Here is a 19593-nt window from a genome sequence, read left to right as displayed (position 1 = left end):
AGCCAACCAGGAGGGAATGGACAGCACAAAGCTGCCAGCTGGGCTCACTTTCCTTGCTGGCATTAAAAGGAGCTTTAAAAAAATGTGAAGCACACACAGACATTTTGTCTGTGTCCGAACAGAGCTGCACTTCACATGTTGGAGCCACGGTCCCATCTGTCATATCTATAACATTTCAGAAGGAGTCCCCTTCCCTGGGCACTGGGCATGGCTGAACTAAAAAACTATTGTAATTGAGTCATAAAAATTATCACCAAAGTAACAGAGCCCCAGGGTAGGTGAGGTGCAAGTATTGTAAGGAATAAAATGAGACATATATCAAAGCAAAGAGAGTGTTCTCATGGAAGAAGTGCAAAGTCATGTTTTTACAGAAAGCTTTGCTGCTGCTCTTGGGAGAGAAAAGGAACCACGAGACTGCAGATACACAGCTCTGGTGGAAAAGGGGCCAGGACTCAGCTCAAGGTTGTCTCTCTCATCAGCTAATGGAGGAGTCGCTCTTCAGATCCAGACAGAGTTCCAGGAGCCTTTTAAAATCAAATTGTGTGGCACAGAGCAAATCTATGAGTACAAAACTAAAGCCATCATAACCCTGACTCATCAGATGTGGGCCCAGGATACTCGGATGAGGTGCATCTTCTGTGCCCCTCATTTACCTTTACTGATCTGTAGGGCTCCCCAGGAATGTTCACAAACAATGGCAAGGATAATGTTGGTTATGATCACGGACAGCATGGCCTGGGAATGAAGGGAGGAGAGGAATTCACAACCTGGAGCAATTAGAGCATCCTTGTGCTTTTCCATCTCCAGAATCCAAGCCTGGTCACCAGCATGCTGGAAAGACTCTTGTGTTAGCAATGTTTGCTTGTGTGTTGAGGGCTCCCTTAAAAACAGGATCTCAGCATCTTCTTCTCCTGCTTCTTGGAAGTCAGGTCCTTGGTTTAGCCAATCTGCAGTGTGCTGCAAGCATTTTTCAATTTTTGGATGGCAAAGTTGATTTGTATTGCTAATGCACCATACAAGTAGGATACAGCTCCAATTTTTTCACTGCAGATAAATTATCTAATGACTTAATAGTTTTTTCCTGTTGCTGAGTCATTTGCAACCTGATGGTGTTTTCAGTGAGTGTGTTTGTCTATAATTACTCAACATATTGTTGATTTGAGCAACTTTCCACCTATGGAAAATCCGGCGGTGACAGTTTTTGTAGTATAATTGATACTGTATCTCCACTAGCTGGCTGGATGATTTTTATTTTATTAAGTAAGTGACAAAAATGAGAGAAATTTTTGCCCTTTGCAGGTTTTTGTATTGGCACATACAAAAGAGCCATTTACCAAATTTTTAACAAAAATTAGATGGATATTTATGCACTGCTTACAGTGAAAGCCAAGTGATCAGCTCAAAAGAGAAATGGGCAGGTTTCAGTCCCACCTTCAGGTGGGACTTGTTCACCAGCTCCTTCTCCGTAAGTTTGGCACCTGCAGAATTTCTCAGCTGAAACCTTTCTGAATTTTCCTGCAATCTTCTGCTAATCTGCCTGAGATCACAGGCAATTTCAATAACAATGAAAATTATTCTAATTTCTCCCCCAGGAGTATCTCTGATGGATGCTATCCCAGTTCCTTTTTTATTCATCTCCCCTGGTTTATAACTTCCCACCTCAGCCATAATATGGAAGCCATTTTTGCCTCCAAATTTATTCATCAGGTCCTTTCAAGCTTTCTTCCCTTCCTTACTTCCTGCCAATAAATTCCCCACCTGAAACTGTAGCTACAGAGATAATTTCCATCAGAATTGCCTTTGTCCTTAGTGTCATTAAAAGTTACAGCTCCTCTTAGGATGTAAGTGCCCAGTTTGACAGACATCACTCTGCATCGCTCTGCTTTTCCTGCTGTTTTGTCTGCATCAAGCAGGATGCCTTCAGTCCATCCTGTCTGAGGGATGGGATTATCTCTGTGAGTCTCTTGAAAACTAAAAGAGGGAGGGATTGACAGCAGCGATGGTTTTCAGTCTTTCTTTTCTTGGAGCCCAGCACTTGCAGGGGTTGGAATACATCCAGAGTGTAGGCAGGAGTTGTACATGGATATAACTCATGGATCTGAACCTATGGCAATGATGCCTTAAGTGTGCAGAGCTGCCAGGTGAGATCCATTGCATCCCAAACCACCTTGGCATCAGCAGAAATGCAGAGGATGGCACTCTTTTTTTAAGGGGTTGGCACTTCTTCCAAAGTCTTCTCAAAGGGGGAGAAAGCATTTCAACTCCATAATCAGTAAAACTGGCAAGAAAAGCATTTTTCCCTTTGCAGTATCAGCTAGAAAAGGAACATTCTTAGACACCATGTCCTTTTTGGTGTTTGAAGGAGCTGATTTTGGTCTGCAGTGGTACCAAGAGTCCCGATATCTCCTCTGCCTTTGCTCTGGTGTGATGGCCCCTTGGGTTTCCCCAGAGCTCAGAATCAAGCCCACTGGCTTGGTTTTGTGTTTATACCCCTCTTTGTGTTCCAGTCAACCGAGCAGATGGCTCCAGTCATTCTGGCCGTGTTGTAAATTCACCTGTTGGACTCTGAAGAACACCACAGGCTCCTGTAACAGGGCCTCAATTTCCACTTGATTCAGTGGAAATACTTGGATTGTCTTCCAATGACTTGGACAGCTCCTGCACGATGATCTGTATGTGCGCGATAACATGGTTAGATGGTTGTAAACACTCATTTTGTTCCCCCAGAAAAAGTCAAGTATTCCTGATACAACAGCTGTGGAGTCTCTGTTGCTCTGCACCTGTCTGGTAGGAGCTGTGTCTCCTTGGTGAAGGGCTGTCGTGTGTCAGGCAGCACGAGAACACGGTCCTTATGCACCACTTCATGGGACCTTGGCAATGAGATGAGCCTTCCAGGATGGGATTAGGGCACATCCTTGTACAAAAACTCTCTTCAGGCTTAGCTGTAAAAAGGAGGGGGAAGAGAGCAGCACAACAAATCCTGATTACTGCATCTCAGGCTATGAGCAGCCTGGCTCCAGTAAAGATGGTAAATCTTATTCCATGAGGCTGAAAACCCAGGAACAAAGAAAATGCCACACAATTCAAGGCTTTTTCCTGGAAAAGTGAAGAGAGGTCCCAGGTGTTAGGAAATGGCTGTGCTAAACATGCCTCGAGGAGCTGGCCTCTAAATTCATGGAGTGGAAGGTCTCCAGGAGTAACAAGTCAGTTTTAATGATGCAAGATCCACTGGCTCTTGAAATAGTCAGGTGCCAAATAGCACTTTAGTCTTGGAAGGCTGCTTGGAGGATGAGCAGCATTTTCCCAGCTTCTGCAGGGGTATGAGTCTCAAACCCCAAGTCTGAGCAAAGCCAGCTGGAAGAATCCCAACTGATCACAGGGAACTGCAGCCTTAAAACTTGGTCTGAGACATCTGAGCTGGGTGACTTGGAAACCAGTTAGCCTGGTGAATGTGGCAGCAGAGGGAAAAGTGAGGAAAATGGCTTATAATTGACTGACAGAACAAACAGGTGAACAAAAAGTATCAGTCAGATGTCATCTTCAGGGTTTTTAGTCTGTCTTAGGTAAATCACTCCCTCTCCACCTCTCCAGAGCTGTTGGTGTAGAAGCAGCTAAGAGTGATTGACGAGCAGACCTAAAGACAGAGAAATCCAGATTGCAGGCATGCAAAGAAGGGTTGCAAAATGATGTTGCATTGATACATATATGCTTCCTCCATTCACTCAGGGAGAATATTCCTGCTTGGTGAGGATATAGAAAAGCCTTTCCCATGTTTGGGGCAGCAGAGGGGTGGCTTAGCTGCTGTAACTATGGCCAGAACATGAACTAAGGGAGAAATACACAGATGAGGTTCAGTTAAATATTTGCAATGAGAGAATTCTATGACTAAATGAGATGAGTGAGGTATTTCTTGCAGAATCTTGCCTAAAATCTTGAAGTTTTGTGTGTCAGTTATTGGTGTGATTGTACCAGCTGCCATGGTCTAAAAAAATGTTTGATTCAGATCTCTTCAGCTGTAGAAAAGCATAAAGGAGTAGATTTTAACATTCTGAGTTCTGAATTCAGATTTTCATTTTCTTCTCTCCACCTCTCATGTTTGGGAATAATCAGTTTTGTAGGCTATTGTCTAAAGAATCGTTTGATTGTATGATCTCTGTGACTGTTCACCAGTTCTTTTAGAGGACTTGAGGACCAGCTCACAAAACAGACCTCTTAGAGGTATGAAATATCTGTGGGTTTTTGAAACCTTGTAGCTGACCAAAGAAGGATCCACGTTGTGCCCAGCCCTGTAAGAGAGAAGTAGCTGGATGATATTAGCAGTCACAATTCCTACGTGTGCTGGCATTTGCTTTCAAAAAGAGGGTGAAAGCAGTGGGGAGCTGGTGTGTAGGGGTGCGAGAGTAAAGGTTAGGAGGTGGGCATCCATATCCTGGTTGGTTTCCCAATTTCCCCTGCTCTGTTTCCTTTGCTGCCTTTTTCTTGTGTTTGTTTATATCGTCTATCAAGTTTATCATTACGTGCTCAGGCACATAAAATCTTTATTAGCCATGTGTATTTTCTATTCTCTGTTCTAATTTTCCTTCCTTCTTGCATTGTTAACAAACTCTGCTGATTGCAGATGTTTCCCATTTGACTGCACCTGAGGCTTAGGTTCTCCAGCCGCACAACAGAAGGAGTGCTGGCTCCCTCCTCCAGCCATCCTGAGGTGTGTGATGGGGCCATCCTACACAGGATTGCCCAGGGACTGGACCTGCCCTCCCAGCCTAACCAGGGCTCACAGTCCTCCTTGACATCAGAAGAACAGAAGAGAAATAGAAACTGGGCTGTGATCTTAGGGGTGGTTATGAATGAGTTGTGCTGCTCTGGTCTTTTCGAAGTGACTGGCTGAAGGAGAGGTGATGTAGGGTCAGTGCAGAGACTAGGAAGGTCCCTTGTGCTCTGTGTCCCATTTCAGCTGCTGTTAAAAACCCTTGAGTGGTGGATAGGTGTTGGTCATGTCTGCTTCCCACCAGCTTGGCTTGACTTGGCCCCTACACTGACAACAACATCCAAGAACTTATCGCCCCACTGGCTCTGAGGGTCACCGCTCTCACCCCCATTAGGAGTGGAGATGGGGTAAAAAGAATTTCAGTGCTGTGCACTGGTTTGGCCAAGTCAAACTGCTCTACTGACCGATAGTTTCTACAGAAGGGCCCAGTTTGCTCCTGATAGAGACATTTCTGAAATCTTATTGAGCAGTGCAGGACCATGGAATGGTCATGTATCTGTGTTGTGGCTGGGCATTGTGAGCACCCTTTCCTTTTGGGCAGTGGTCAGAAGAATATTTCTTCACCAACAGCTCTTGAAATCCTGCCTAATCAATCCTTCCCTAGAGAGTTTTCTAAGAGATTCTTCTGTCTTGGACATGGGGGTGAATAAATTACCACCTTCTGAGATCCTTTAATTTTAATACTCTTTCTAGAATATCAGTTTAAGGGACCCAGATAAAGCATTTGCACTGTTCATGTGGGAAAGTGTCCTCTCTCCTTCCTACTCCAGAAAACCCCCTCTGTTTTTTCAGTATCCTTCTTCAGAAAGGATATGAGAGTTCCTTTTCTGGAACTGTTGTTTGAACTTCAGTGGCTACAAAAGTGTAAACCACCCCTCTTTCATGGGGGATAAATCTTTAAATTGAGGAACAGGAAACCAAACTTAAGGACGTCTTCTTCTGGCTCCCTGTTCTTCACTGGTTGGTTCCCAGTTTGTCATTTTGTTGCCTGGTCTTCCTGCTGCCTGTACCAATAAACAGAGGACTTTTTGGCCTGTGTCCCAGAATTGTTCCACAAGAAGAGTAGCACCAGGGAAAGTAATAGCTCAGATGCAGAGCCTGAAGACAGCTTCAAATGCTCAGTCAGTGTACCTGGGACAAAGTCCTTTCTGCATGGGCAGGGATTTGCAGATGGGATCCCAAAGCACATCCCATGGAAGGAAGTGCCAAGGCTCTCATAAACCAAGTGGACAAGAGTGCTGGAGTCCCTCATAGTAAGTGGCACTGACAAGTGACCGAAGTGGTCAGATAGAGGAAGATCCTGAGTGATCAAGATCAAGTGGCTGGACCTTAATACAGTGAGGAGGAGGAGGTGGCAGGGAAAGGTCTGGTTCATTCCAAAGCAGACTTTTCATCTGGTGGCTTAGGTTGAGCCTCTAAAGGGGAAAATGATGCCTTAAATTTTGGCTTTTGTATTTTTCAGATTCTGTGCTGCTTTAGTGTGTAACTCCGAGTTGCATATTAAGTGCTAGCAAGTTCTCTTCACAGGGTAGGCAGACAGAACAATCCTCTTCCACCTTGTCCAAGGACAACTGTTACAAGCTCCGGGCCCAAAAGGTATAAACAATGGTTAATTGAAGAGAGAAAAACAAGGAGGATGGGACTTAATAACTTAAAGCCATAATTGAACAATTAATTCCAATATGCAAATGGAGCAGAACTTACAAAAGTGAGATACCCCATGACCAGTTGTCCATTTTGTGACCATTTTGGTCCATCTTGGGTGTAGCCCTGGCTGGGCTCTTGTGCTGCCCAAGGTGGATCCATTGTGATCCCTTTAGTAAATCCCTGCTTTCTTCTTTAGCTCTGTCCAGCCTCTGTTCTAGGGCAGCCTCTCAAGGCATCAGTTCACTTGGTGTTCTGCCAGGGTGTGTTTTCCTTCTCTAATTGTGTGCAGCTCTCCCTGCTTGGAAAGCTGCTCTGAGCATCAGGCAACATCCTGCTTTGTTACAGTGTAATTTTCAGGCTGCAGCACCAAGGCTGAGGCAGAAGATGTGTGTGTCATGTCTCATCTGCTCAGCTGCAGAGTCATTTAGGGGCAGCTTCTGCTTGTGCTGATCCTCTTGGAGCCGTGGATTGGGCTGCAGCCCTGGAAAAGCATCACATATTCCTTAGCACTGCAGCCACTGGAGTGGTGAGGATGGGTACAAGCTCTGAAGGAGATGTCAGTGAAAGCTTCCACAAATCACAAGATCTAGTTCTGCTGCTCCATATAATTAGTGATTAAAATGAGTAAAAACAAAGCAGCAATTTTCTTATTGATCCCTCAGCAAATAGCTCTGTCTGTTTTCTTCTGCATTGTTTCTTCCTATTAAATAGCCTTGAATAAGAAATGTCAGTCAAATGAATTTAGATTCCTGGTGCTTCAGACAGAAATCAAAGCAGGATTGAAAGAGGAACAATAATTAGAGAGAGGAATTCCACCTCCACACACTTCTTCCCTTGCTCAAGGAGTGCTGATTTTATCTAAATTGCCAAAGCCATGAGCAAATGAGAGGTGATGGGAATTATAGACTGCAGATGCTGAGACAAAACAAGGGAAGCTTTAATTAGTTCGTTTTAAGTCAGAAATAAATTTCCTGAGAATAAATTATTCGACTCAAGACACATAGAACTTCTTAGAAGTCAACTGAAGAGCTTCTTACCAGCCACAAACAGGGCTCACAGGTTGTATCTGTCTTGTAGAAATGAGTGACCCATCACTGAGGTCTGAAATACATCAGGATGAATCCTTCTTTCTTTACATCCCACTTTATTTTCTAATATTGAGTAATATTTTTTTTAATATTGGAATTCCCACAGCTGCAGATTCACATAAAGCAGAATTTTTCCCAATACCTACTCATTGAAAAGTTAATGATGGATGCTGAGAAACTGGGAGTTACATATCAAACCTACTGGTACTGAAAGGAAGTTATTTTCCTTTCAGTTCTCCTCTTAGTCTCCTTCCTTAGCTCTGTTGCCATGCTTTGATGATGCTAGCACACACATAAGTCACTTGCAACCTTAAAACACTGACCTTTCTGTGTTTTCACCAGATTTTCACAGCTTCTTAAAGGTTGAGACAGTAACAGCTCTGTGCAATTTGGAGGTGGATAGAGCTTCCTGGCCGAACTGATGGTGCTGAAACAAAACCATTTAGCTGGGTTCTTTAATCCTGAATTCCCTGACTCAGCAGAATTACTCAGTCCCTTAATTCTTTACGTATTTTATGTGAGCCTGTTGCTCACAAACCTTGCTGAAACAAGAAGGAGAGGGGCCAGGCTGAGATCTCGTGGTTGTGTTACGGGAGTACTCACAGACCCCCGACAAAGGTGATGCACAAACATGGAAAGAAATGGGTTTGCCCCCCCAAGAGCAACACTGTTCTCTTCTGCCCTGAAAAGTGGGAATGAAAACACGCCAAGGAGGCTGGGGGATGGACAGGCCATCCCAGCAGCACCCTTCCAACAACTTAGGGGTGGCTGGCAGTGGTGGTCTACGTGAGTGATGGATATGGCCTGGAAAATCAGCCTGTCCTCCCTTCCTGGAACCAACCACCACTCAGAACCTTCACAAATCTGCTCTTCTGGCCAGACATGTAAGATAAAACAGATGGGTACAGCAAGGTACAACCTAGAGGCTGCAGCTCAGTTCTTTTGGGGACGTAAAATCCTAAAAGGCCTCGAGCTCTGCGTGGGAAAACAAGGCTGACGCTGGCTGGTTTTTCTGATGTGGTTTCCTATTTCAGCTGTTGCTCTTTTGTGCCAGAGGTTACCTTGTATCACTCATGATGAACGACTCAGTCAAGGGCTACTGAACGCTCATGTGTTTATCTGGTGGCAGGATGGGAATGTTGCAAACTTGTGAGCTGCGGGAGGCACTGGGCTAATTTGAGATTTGTTCCTAGCCCTCGCCATGCGAATGGTGTCGCTGCGAGCCCAGCAATGAAGTTCACTGTGTTGTAGCAGACTGCGCAGTCCCCGAGTGTGTCAACCCGGTCTATGAACCAGAGCAGTGTTGTCCTGTCTGCAAAAATGGTAAGAAAGAACCATGTTGGCTTTAACAGAGATATAAAGGAAACATTTGATTGAAATGCTGTTACTGAGGTTTGCTTCCATTGGCACAGGCCAGTCCTTCTCCTGGTGCTTCGGTTATGGGGTGAAAATTTAAGTTGCCCTTCCTGGCCTGTGTCTTCTCCTGGAAGCAGATGGAATGACTGGCTTGACAAAGGTTTTATGGGACTGAGTCCTGATATCAGTGATTGTTGTTTCATTTCTTCATTATTTTCTCAAATTTAGTCTAACAGAGAATCAAATACATGAGAAAAGAGAGAGTGTTTGTCCCTGCATTAACAAACCAATGGTTATTATCTAAGGCCAAGGGAAAACTCATCAAAATCAATGGCAGAACTTTTCCTGTGGCCAGTAAGACAGCCACGAAAGCCCAGAACATTGTTAGCTGTGTGCTGGAGTTTCTGTGTAGCACTGGGCCTCATTATCCTGCTGAAGTGATTTCATGAGTTAGATTCATCCATACTTTCAATACATGTTTTGGAATGACTGAAAATACCTCTTTGGAAAATAAGTCAGTTTCCAAAAAGGTCTCCCGGGCTGTGAGTACACAGCCTGTACTCCCATACGTCTCTGAAAAAGCACCTTTCTCCTAATGTAGATGTGAAGACATATTAAAAGGTAAGGCAGCTGTGCATAAACCTTTTCACAGCTTTCTAAACATGTAAGAAATGGCTACTTGGATTCATCTGCTTGTGTTTAGAATTCACTGTCCGTATATATTTGCTCTTATATACATCACCGCTGCTGGATAAGAGTAATGGTTGCTTTTGTACTTAAATGAAAATGTTGGTAAAGAAATAACATTTTCAACACATTTTCTGCTCTGTAAAACAGAGTAAAGGCAAAGAGTTGGAAACTTAAAATACTTTTACTGAAGGAACTTGAAAAATTTAAAAATGTTTGGAAAATTATGCCATAAATATTACTCTGAATCCTGAGGTTTGTATCTGTATTTTTGTTCAAAAATATTTTGTCAGATTTTCATTGAGTTTTGTGTTTCTGTTGAAAAGCAGAAAATGTTTGTAGGAAATCTCATTGGCTTGTTTTTATTGCTGAAGTTCAGAGGAGAGGTTTGTTACCCCGCTCCATGCACCCCCTTTGTGTACAGCTGTGTTTGGGTGTGAGGTTTCTCATCACACTCTCCAAGACTGGTATCCTGTGTTGGTGACTTGGGGGTACCACTGGCTGTCCCCAGGCCTGTCACCAAGCTCAGACCCGTTCACACCCCAACAAACACCTCTGGAGCTTGTGTGGCCTCTGTGTTCCCATCACATGTAGGGCCCCATCCCAAATCCCCTCATTTACAGTGCAGCACATCCCATCCAGTCTGCGTCCCATGAATCCCACCTGTGAGCATCCCTGAGGCTTCCCAGGAGTGCTGGCTCAGAGGAGCTTTCACAGCTCCAGGAGCTGCTGGATTTCTCTCCCAACCCTTCCCCACTATGACCATTTCCCCCAGGACTACGTGCCCCCTTTGGGGGTTGGTGGCTTTCTGTGTTGCAGTCCCCAACACCCCTGGTGACCAGGGGTGAGGAGCATCTTTCTTCCCAGAACAGCCAGGGGGAAAGGGAAAGAGCAGCTCCTGCTGGTGGGGGCAAGGACAGGAGGACAGGAGGAAAATCAGCTGCATGCTGACCAGACTGTGGGACACAGTGAAGTCATTGGAACCCTCCCAGGGAAACCAGGAGGCTTCATCTACGGTTTTACCAAGTCTCTCCACTCCTCTCTTTGCTCATCTCTTGGGAATACACATAAAGCTCTACATCTGAGACCTGTTTTAGGCAGGGAGGTATTTCTCACCATCCCCATCAGAGCAGCCTGGGTGCCTTGGGAATCCTGGTCTCTGGGGCTTGCAGCACAGCTCAGCCAGTGGAGGGTTGTGGCTGTTCCTTGGGATGCAGGAACATGTCTGCATGGGGGTGCTGTGGGGAGAGCTGAACCCCTCCTGGCGTCCCAGCCTGGCTGTAGGGATGGAGACCCCTCAGCTGGGAGGGCTTTCTGCCCCTCCTGCTGCTGCTGGGGCTGACTGGCTTATAGCTGGGCCCAAGTGGCAGTTTTGGCTGTGTCCTTCACACATGTAATGAAGTGAAGAAATTGGTAGGCACACAGTGACAGAAATTGGTAGGCACCAGGGCAGTTCCTGTGTCGTGGGGAATGATGATCAGAGTTTGTTCCTGCTCTTGGACATGGCTGAGTGTGGTGCACACCGTTCACCTTTCTCTTACGGTTTGGGAGGTCCAAGTGGAAGTAGCAGCCATTCCTGTGCCTCTCCCCATCTGAATCCCTCTGACACATCCTAATGAATGAGGAGCACACTGTTTTCAGCTCTGTGTTCATCTTGAGACCAAAATTTTGTCTTTCAGTCCTCTGCTTCAGCCAGTCAATTAAAGCTCAGTTTCCCAAATGCATGAAGATAACACAAGCTGACAGACCCACTTAAATGACTGAAACACCCCTTTTAAAATTTTTTTTCCTTCCATTTAGTAGCTTTTGTCTTCTGCCAAAGTGGTGAAGACACAGTGCTGTGTTCTGGTGTGATGAAAAGATTCTAGTCCATGCGGCTGTAATTTCAGACTGACAAACAGAAGAGTTCAAGGGATACAGTTGTTGGGGGGCAGTAATCTCTGTGGTGCAAATCCTGAATTCAAAAGCTATCCCTTAAAATTTTGGTAAGGAAAATCCTCATTTTCGGTTAAACACAGACCTGCATCATTTGCTGCACTCCACTAGGAGCATGGCTTGCCTGCTTGTTTAGCTGTTGCTGCTATTAATGAGAGAATAATTCTCTTTCCATAGAGTCAGATAGATTTTCATAACCTTATTAATTCCATCCTGCCAAGGGCAGAAGTGCTGTGATTCAGTGAGCACTGGAACAGGCTGCCCACAGAAGCTGTGACTGCCCCGTCCCAGGAAGTGTCTAGGGCCAGGTTAGATGGGGTTTGGAGCAACCTGGGATAGTGGAAGGTGTCCCTGCCCATGGCAGGGCATGGAAGGAGATGATCTTTAAGATCCCTTCCAACCCAAACCAGTGTCGAATTCTGTGATCTTGTGATAATGCAAAAAATCTGTTGATTTGACATTCCTGCCCTAAAGAGTCATAGAAAGCCAATACTGATTTCTCTCCCATCATTTAAGAACAAATGGCTTTGGAGATTTGTTCCTTCTTGGCCAAAGAAATGAAATTGTTATCTCGTGCCTCACTAACCACAGCAGCTCATTCAAGGCTGGCTGTTCCTGGCAAAGGATACCACATTCCTTGGAGCAAGCAGACTTCACTGGGAGGTTCAAATTTGGGGTGAGGGAGGCAGAGGATGTTTTCTCCTTCGTGTCCTATCATCCACTTTGTCAGAATGGATTTTAAGGGCGATGGCTCCAGGTGCTGCGCAGCATTTCTGTCACAGAGATAAAAGGTCACTGGATTTCACGTTTCCTGGTAGTGACAGACCGCAGAATTATGGCCTCGAGTTGTTCTTTCCCGTCCCTGTGACTTCTCCAGACAAAAGTGTGTCACTGCTGTTAACTCTGTCCTCTATGGGATCTCCAAGTGGCCTGACACTGCTAGAGTCCAGCTCGTGGTGCCACACCTGTGTCCCTCCTGCCCCAGGTTCTGCTGCATTTCTGTGGGCACATCCCCCACTGCGCTTGTGCCAGAGCCTTTCCGAGCCAGAATTCCCAGCGAGGGCTGCATGCTCCCGTGGCCAGGGCTGAGGAGGTGCCTGGGGGTGTTCCTGGGCCCTTCTCTCCTCATGCTGCACTCTTCGTTCCCAGACCTCTGCTTGTCCCTCCCCATCAACCCATCCACTGCTGTGGGGTGAGCCCTGCTATCGGTGGGATGTGTGTGTACTTTAACTCCCTCCCTGTGCATCACTTGGAGGTTGCTCTTCCCATTCCCTTCAAGCCTTTGGATGTGGTCTGGGAGCGGTGCAGGACGCTGGGATGGGGAGGCATCCCCGCTGTATCATCCCTCACATCGTTTCATTAAACGTTTCATCATTTAATCCATGATCCAGATTCAGTGGGTTCCTCTGCTTTGCCAGCTCCAAGCAGCTCTCACCTACTGCAGTGCACAAAGGGAGAAATTCCCTGTGTTTCATTTTTCTGAGGGATGAACAAAACAAATATTACACATTTTTGGGTTGGGGTCTGGTTTTGCCTCTAATTTAATTTTTGTTGTCACCAATCCTCAACAAAAGAATTTTTTACCCAACGAGCCAGATAAAAGCCAACATGTCCACAGTGAAATATTCCCTGGCAAGTGTGTTTACTCAGCCTGGGCTTCTGAAGACATTCTTGATGGAATACTGGGCAGCAGGAAGACATTTTGTAGATAATCTGTCACTGAGTCTTTAATTAAAGTTTTAAATTATCACAGTTGATACAGATTTCCAAGTAAAGAGGCTGATCCTGCCATCCACACACAAGTAAAAGATCTCTTTGACCTTCAACAGATTTTACATTGGTAAAATAGCATGTCTTCATGCAAAGCTCTTGTGGGTATTTATTATAATGTGGTATAAATATTAATAAATCCCTACAAATATCTTCATATTTGAGGGCAGGAGCACAAACGTGAGTAAATAATAATTTATTTCCGTGCATATAAACCCACATTTTACCTAAGCTTCTCTCTTAATTTACTGAAATATAAACTCACTGCTCATTATTTCTCTGTTGGAGTTAATTTGAAATAAGCATTCTGCACCCCAGCCTGATCCTGCTGTAACACAGTGTGTCTTGCTCAGGAACCCCCCAGGGATTTTCCCAGCCTGTTGAAGCCTCTCCTTTGGCAAACAGATCCGTGTTACACGTGTCCCTGAGTGAGCTTTGCATGTCTCTGTGTAGAGTAACACCTGGGGGCCGACCTTTGATGCTGCCTTTCTTAGCAAGTGCTATGAGGAAATGCATTTTTACTGAGTGGGAGATGTTTGGGACTGCCCAGGGGTGTCCCTTTGGAACAGCTGTACTGTGGGCAGTGGGGCAGTTGGTATTCCATGGGCCAGGCTATTCCTGTCCTGCCCAGCCAGTCAGAGGTGGTTCATGAGCTTCATCTCCGTTCCCAAAGTAAGCAGGGCAGGAATTCCTGGGTGCCACAGCAAGGGGCACTGGCAGTGCAGTCATGGAGCAGAGCTCTTCCTTCCCAACCAGGGACAGCCAAACTCCTGCCCAGAGACTGCCCTGGGAGGGCAATGGAGCTGCTCACTTTGCAAAACCCTTTGGGATTCTTGTTGTCACCCACCCAAAAAGCTCCATCTCAGTGTAAATTCCTGTGGGTGAAGGTGATGGATTAACAGTGCATATTGGTAACCAATACTGACAAAAACCCTTCCCCACATGGTCTCTGTTGTTCCAAATGATTGCTGTCGTGAAAAGTGCCAAGGATTTAATATGGAATAATCCAGTGCTGGTGCTTTATTGCATAAATGCAGCTTGTTATTTATCTGCAAGATGTGGATCGCTGAAGCTCCAGGTCATTGTTTTGGAAAGCTTCTGCTTCCAACTTGATCAATGACAAAAAAAATCAAGGAAGCATGGAAAAAATACTAAAAGTTTGAGGGAAAAAAGAGGGAAGGATTTGGGGACAGGATGTTTTGTCTGCCATTTGATTATATACAACTGTTGGAGGATAAAGGCGACACAGAAATTGTGGCAAGAGGATGAGAGAAGACTTCATGTTCATTTACTTTGTGGAAAACAGTGATTTGGAGCCATGGGGAGATCCCTCTAGAGAAAAACAAAACAAAACAAAAAAAAAAAAAAAACAACTAAATAAAATTCCTCTTCTAATTTATTTCAGGAATTCCTGAAATGGCCAGATTTTAAGATTGCACTTAAACCCCTTCAGTCACAGTCTATGCAATGTGCTGGTTGGTTGTGCAGATGCAAGGGAATGTGCCCAGCCAAGGAGAAGAAGTGCTCCGAACACCGGATTTTGCTGGACTCCATCGTCCTCTCCCCAGGTCCTGGCAGCTGAAGGAAGTAGCATAGTGTAGCCACGTCACCCTGCATGGTTGTGAAGCACTGATGGCAGCCAGCTTTTGGGGCATTTGGTCACCCCCATGGCCACCATCCCCTTCAGGTGTCAGCCTGAGGGGCTGCAGGAAGGACTGGATAATGTTCTTTGTGATGACCAGCAGGAATGTGAACAGTGGTGCCCTCTTAGCTCAATTGAAGCAGTGATTTGATTACCAACAGAGGAAAGAAAGTATCTGTTTGAAAGCTGGTAGGAAGATCAAGACTGAAAATGAGGAGGTGTATTTGGGCCTGACAAGATACTCCAGTGCTTGCTTTACTGTTCCTTGAGAAGTCATTTCCCTGAAACTGATTTTCAGTGGAGCTCATCCAGCTGATCACTTCAGGCAAAGGGGTTAAAGGCACGTAGATGCTGAACTTGTTGGTGAGAATGAGGCACAAAAGCATCTGTCAAGAGCTAGTTCCTCCACTGCTTTGGAAACCTCCAGCACTTGGATTATCCAGGTGCTTAAATGTCCTGCTGACTCAAGATTGGAAGGTGTTGGAAGAGGCCTCTATAACAATGAAAAGCTTTGGAAAAGTTGAAACCTCCAAAATTAGCCATCCTGACTATAGACAGCCTCAGGGAGGGCTGAGTTGAATCCGCCACCTTGTGAAGTTTCAGAGGCAGAGGAAAAGCCTTTAGAGAACAAAGAAGCCCTGAACTGAGCAGCACTTAATGTGATTAAGTCCATCCCACAGCTCAGTGCTCACACAAAGCCAGGGTGCCGGGCTGTGCAGTGACAGGGATGCTGCTGGAAGAGCTCCATTCCCAGGGAGCTGCAGCCTGGAGCCAGCAGGACAGCAGCCCCTGAACCTGGTGTGTTCACCTGCACGGGTCACCTGCTGCTTCTCAAGCCTCTGTGTTCTCTGCTTCGGCCCAGCAAGCAAGAAAAGGATCATTCACAAATTAAAGACGGCAGGAAAAGGCTCTGCCTGACTGCTGAAGGCCAGGCAGGAGCTGAAAGCTGCTACCCTGAATTTGTACCCCAGGTCCTGACCACGCTTCTGTGCTTCCACCACAGCAGAGCTCAGATGAATGTAACAGGCACCCTGAAGAGCAGGGTCAGGCAGGATCATGAGAAGCCATTTGGGGACCCGACCAGCTCTAAAGATCTCCTTCAGCCAGACGCTGCTGCCAGAGATGTGGGAAATGCGTTACCTGCTCTGCATTACTCTTCAAACTCAGAAATATTTATGAAGAAGCTTTTGCTCATCATGATTGTTCCCCCTTGGGGAGATGTTGCTGAAGTTTATGTGCACTGGCCTGTGAGAGTGGTAGTTCAAGGTTCACTATCATGTCTTGTAGAGAAGGGGTGGGTTAGGGGTTTTTTGGAGGGGAGGGAAGAGTTCTAGATTCCCACTGGGAAGACAGGTTCTTTTGCAGAACGCAAGGATTCTGGACAGTACTGAAATTAAAGCAGGCATTGTGTTGCTGTTCCCCACCTGGTTCTTGTGTGACTTTAAAATACCAAAAGTGACTTTATGATCCAATGACATTGCTGTAAATAATTTTGCTGCAAGAGAAGCTGAAAGCCAAATCCTGTGTCAGTGTCACTCGGTGTAAAACACAGCATTGTTTTACTCTGATTTACTCCAGCTGAGGATCTGACCTGCTGATACCTCTGGTGGCTCAGAGGTACATTGCAGGAAGCTGGGGTGTTTTGCATGGTCAGGTTTTCTGAAAGGATTTGCTTCGGCTGCCCTAGAAGGTTGGGATTATGAAGCATATCTGTATGAGAAGAGTGGCAGACACTGTCTTCATGTATTTGTAATTTGATGAATGTTTAATGCTTCTTTATTGGAGCCTACACATATGTAGAGTAGAGGTCTTTAAGAAGGAGTTGACTTATTTCAAATAATTTATGTTTGAGCTGCCCCTTTTACATGAAATGCAGACTTTACAGAGCAAAGAGACTGTAATGAAAATATGAATTAAAGATTAGAGCTAAGCAAGTCTGAGAACACTCAGAATTAAGAAAGACACAAGTTTTCTCCTCCTGCTTCCCTTCCTTCCCTCCACCTTTCGCACATCTCCATCCCCTCTCCTTTAGCAGGGTGCTGCATTTCAGGGCAGCCTTCTGTCCCTCCCCCACAGGCCCAGCTGGGTGAAGGGCAGCAGGGCAGAGATCTCAGCCTGGCTGTTACTGGGTGGCCATACGCTACCCCAGCCTCTCCCTTTCCAACTCACCCGTCTTGTTGTTCCACTTGTACCCACTTCTGGAGTCATAATCCCCTCAAGGAACTCACTGAGGAGTTCAGAGAAAAAGGAGTCATTACAGACCAGTACCACAATTGATGCAAACTGGTGTAACTCATTTTACATCAACTAAGCCACAGTCTGTCCCAGTTACAAATGTTTTGTGCCAGGTAGTGCTGGTAGGGAAGCAGTTTGTTAAAATAAATGGAGCAGGAGCTGATGCTCCAAAAAAGAGGACTGCTGGTGTCCTGCCCAAGGATCTGTTGGGAGCAGTGGGTCTGTGTGAAGATGAGCACACAAAGTTCTCCCCAGGCTGTCAAAGTTCTGACTTTTTTCACTGCAGCTGCCTGAAAGTATTTGAAGAAGATGGGAATATGTTGGCCAGAAAATGCTGACTCACTGAAACCTCCCTGGGAAAAGGGCCAATTACAGCAAACTCGCTGTTTGTACCTTAGACAGGTTTGGGAAAAAACTGGAAGTGATGAGATGCTCCATTTAATGCTTCCAGAACAAACTCCCTGAAATCTGGGGGGATAAAAGGGGTGACATGGTTTTAGATGTAGATCTTTATTTTATACCTTGGAATATTTCAATGGGGAAGACAGAAACAAAGGGGCTTTTTCCCCTGTTATTTCAGACATCCTGCTCTGATTTTTTACTGAAAGCAGAAAGTGTTTGCACCTTTGACTTTCCCTGCCCAGGTGAGTAGGAGAGAAATAGGAGAAATAGCTCTGTCTGTGATAGGAAATATCCTTCCTGCTTGGCTCTCCCTCTCACCTGGTAAGTAACCAGGTCCAGGACTGATGGAAGCTGACAAGGTAAATGGAAAGGGACTATTTACAAAGGGCTGGAGTGGCAGGACAAGGGAGAATGGCTTCCCACTGACAGGGTTTAGACATTCAGAAAGAATTCTTCCCTGTGAGGGTGGTGAGGCCCTGGCACAGACTGCCCGGAGGAGCTGTGGCTGCCCCATATCTGGAAGCTGTCACCACGTGCAGAAAGGGCTGCAACACCCTGGCAGTGGCTGATTCCCTCCCAACAACTGCCTGAGATACAAGGAAAGCAGCAAGAGGGAATTTCTGGTTACTTTTCAAGCTGTGCCAAACAAAAAAGAAATGTATTATTACAGGCAATGTCAAACTGTAATTGTTAAATTGAAAATTAGATGGGAAACTGTGATAAAAAATGAAAACCTGCCCACGACAGTAACGATTAGATATATTTGCTGTGTTATGTACAGAAACCACTTTTTGTCTTCGCTACATCATGCCCCCTAGAGTAAATATGCTGTGATCCGGTCCCTGAGGCTAGTGTAAACTGGCCTGGCGGAGAGGAGAGAGAGGAGAGGAGAGGAGAGGAGAGGAGAGGAGAGGAGAGGAGAGGAGAGGAGAGGAGAGGAGAGGAGAGGAGAGGAGAGGAGAGGAGAGGAGAGGAGAGGAGAGGAGAGGAGAGGAGAGGAGAGGAGAGGAGAGGAGAGGAGAGGAGAGGAGAGGAGAGGAGAGGAGAGGAGAGGAGAGGAGAGGAGAGGAGAGGAGAGGAGAGGAGAGGAGAGGAGAGGAGAGGAGAGGAGAGGAGAGGAGAGGAGAGGAGAGGAGAGGAGAGGAGAGGAGAGGAGAGGAGAGGAGAGGAGAGGAGAGGAGAGGAGAGGAGAGGAGAGGAGAGGAGAGGAGAGGAGAGGAGAGGAGAGGAGAGGAGAGGAGAGGAGAGGAGAGGAGAGGAGAGGAGAGGAGAGGAGAGGAGAGGAGAGGAGAGGAGAGGAGAGGAGAGGAGAGGAGAGGAGAGGAGAGGAGAGGAGAGGAGAGGAGAGGAGAGGAGAGGAGAGGAGAGGAGAGGAGAGGAGAGGAGAGGAGAGGAGAGGATCAGCTAATTAAGAGCAGTAGCAGTGGCAGTGGTTGACAGGTTCTCGTGGGATGCTGACAGGCACCATCAGACTGCCTGGGACAACCTGTGCCAAATAGGCTGGGCTCTTTCACCCATGGATGCACCAGCATTCCAAAGCCCTGTGTGAAAGCTTCTCCTTGCTGGATTAGGATTTGCCAGACGTGAATGTGAGGCTCAAAGTGCATCAAGAAAACGTATGCCTTTTGTTCTCCTGACTGAGGACTGGGCTTTCTAGACACAACGTGCCCTGGTACAGGAAGTGTTGGCATGGGGAAGTCTGCAGGAACCCAGGGATTGCGTGGGCTTGTTCAATGTTGGCTCCAAGGTGGGGCCAACCCAATGGATCTCATCAATGTGTGCACTAATAGGGCACAGCTGTGGGGGTCAGCAAGACTTCATTGACTTTCTGTTCTCCACTAATTTGTTGGGCAAAACTAATAAAATAAAATCCCCCACATAAGCTCATCATGTCACAAACTTCACCAGCGGGTGAGGTGGGAGCAGCAGTGGGTCTGGCACGACTGGCACCTGGCAGCATCCAGTAGGAATCCTAACAAATGCCATGGGCACTGCATCCCAGCAGTGTGTCCCACGTGCTGCAGTGTCTCCTCGTGCACTTCACCCCACGGTGGCTGAGTTTC

General features: G+C 46.2%; 1 protein-coding gene across 4 annotated transcripts in view; it reads left to right on the top strand.

Moving 5' to 3' along the window:
- VWC2L (von Willebrand factor C domain containing 2 like) overlaps positions 1 to 19593 on the top strand; it is a 46157-nt gene that overhangs the window by 10855 nt on the left and 15709 nt on the right. For 2 of the 4 annotated variants that reach the window (XM_032749564.3, XM_002189585.6), the window contains exon 3: positions 8697 to 8826. The exons of 1 other annotated variant lie outside the window; for it this stretch is intronic. In XM_032749564.3, coding sequence (XP_032605455.1) covers positions 8697 to 8826 — 130 coding nt within the window. Of the gene's footprint in view, positions 1 to 8696; positions 8827 to 14656; positions 18188 to 19593 lie in introns of those variants that run through there. One more of the 4 variants, XM_041717422.2, reaches the window with a different exon arrangement.

Source organism: Taeniopygia guttata, chromosome 7, assembly GCF_048771995.1.
Source record: "Taeniopygia guttata chromosome 7, bTaeGut7.mat, whole genome shotgun sequence".
In the NCBI taxonomy this organism is placed as follows: Eukaryota; Metazoa; Chordata; class Aves; order Passeriformes; family Estrildidae; genus Taeniopygia; species Taeniopygia guttata.
This window is presented reverse-complemented; position numbering and strand designations above follow the sequence as displayed.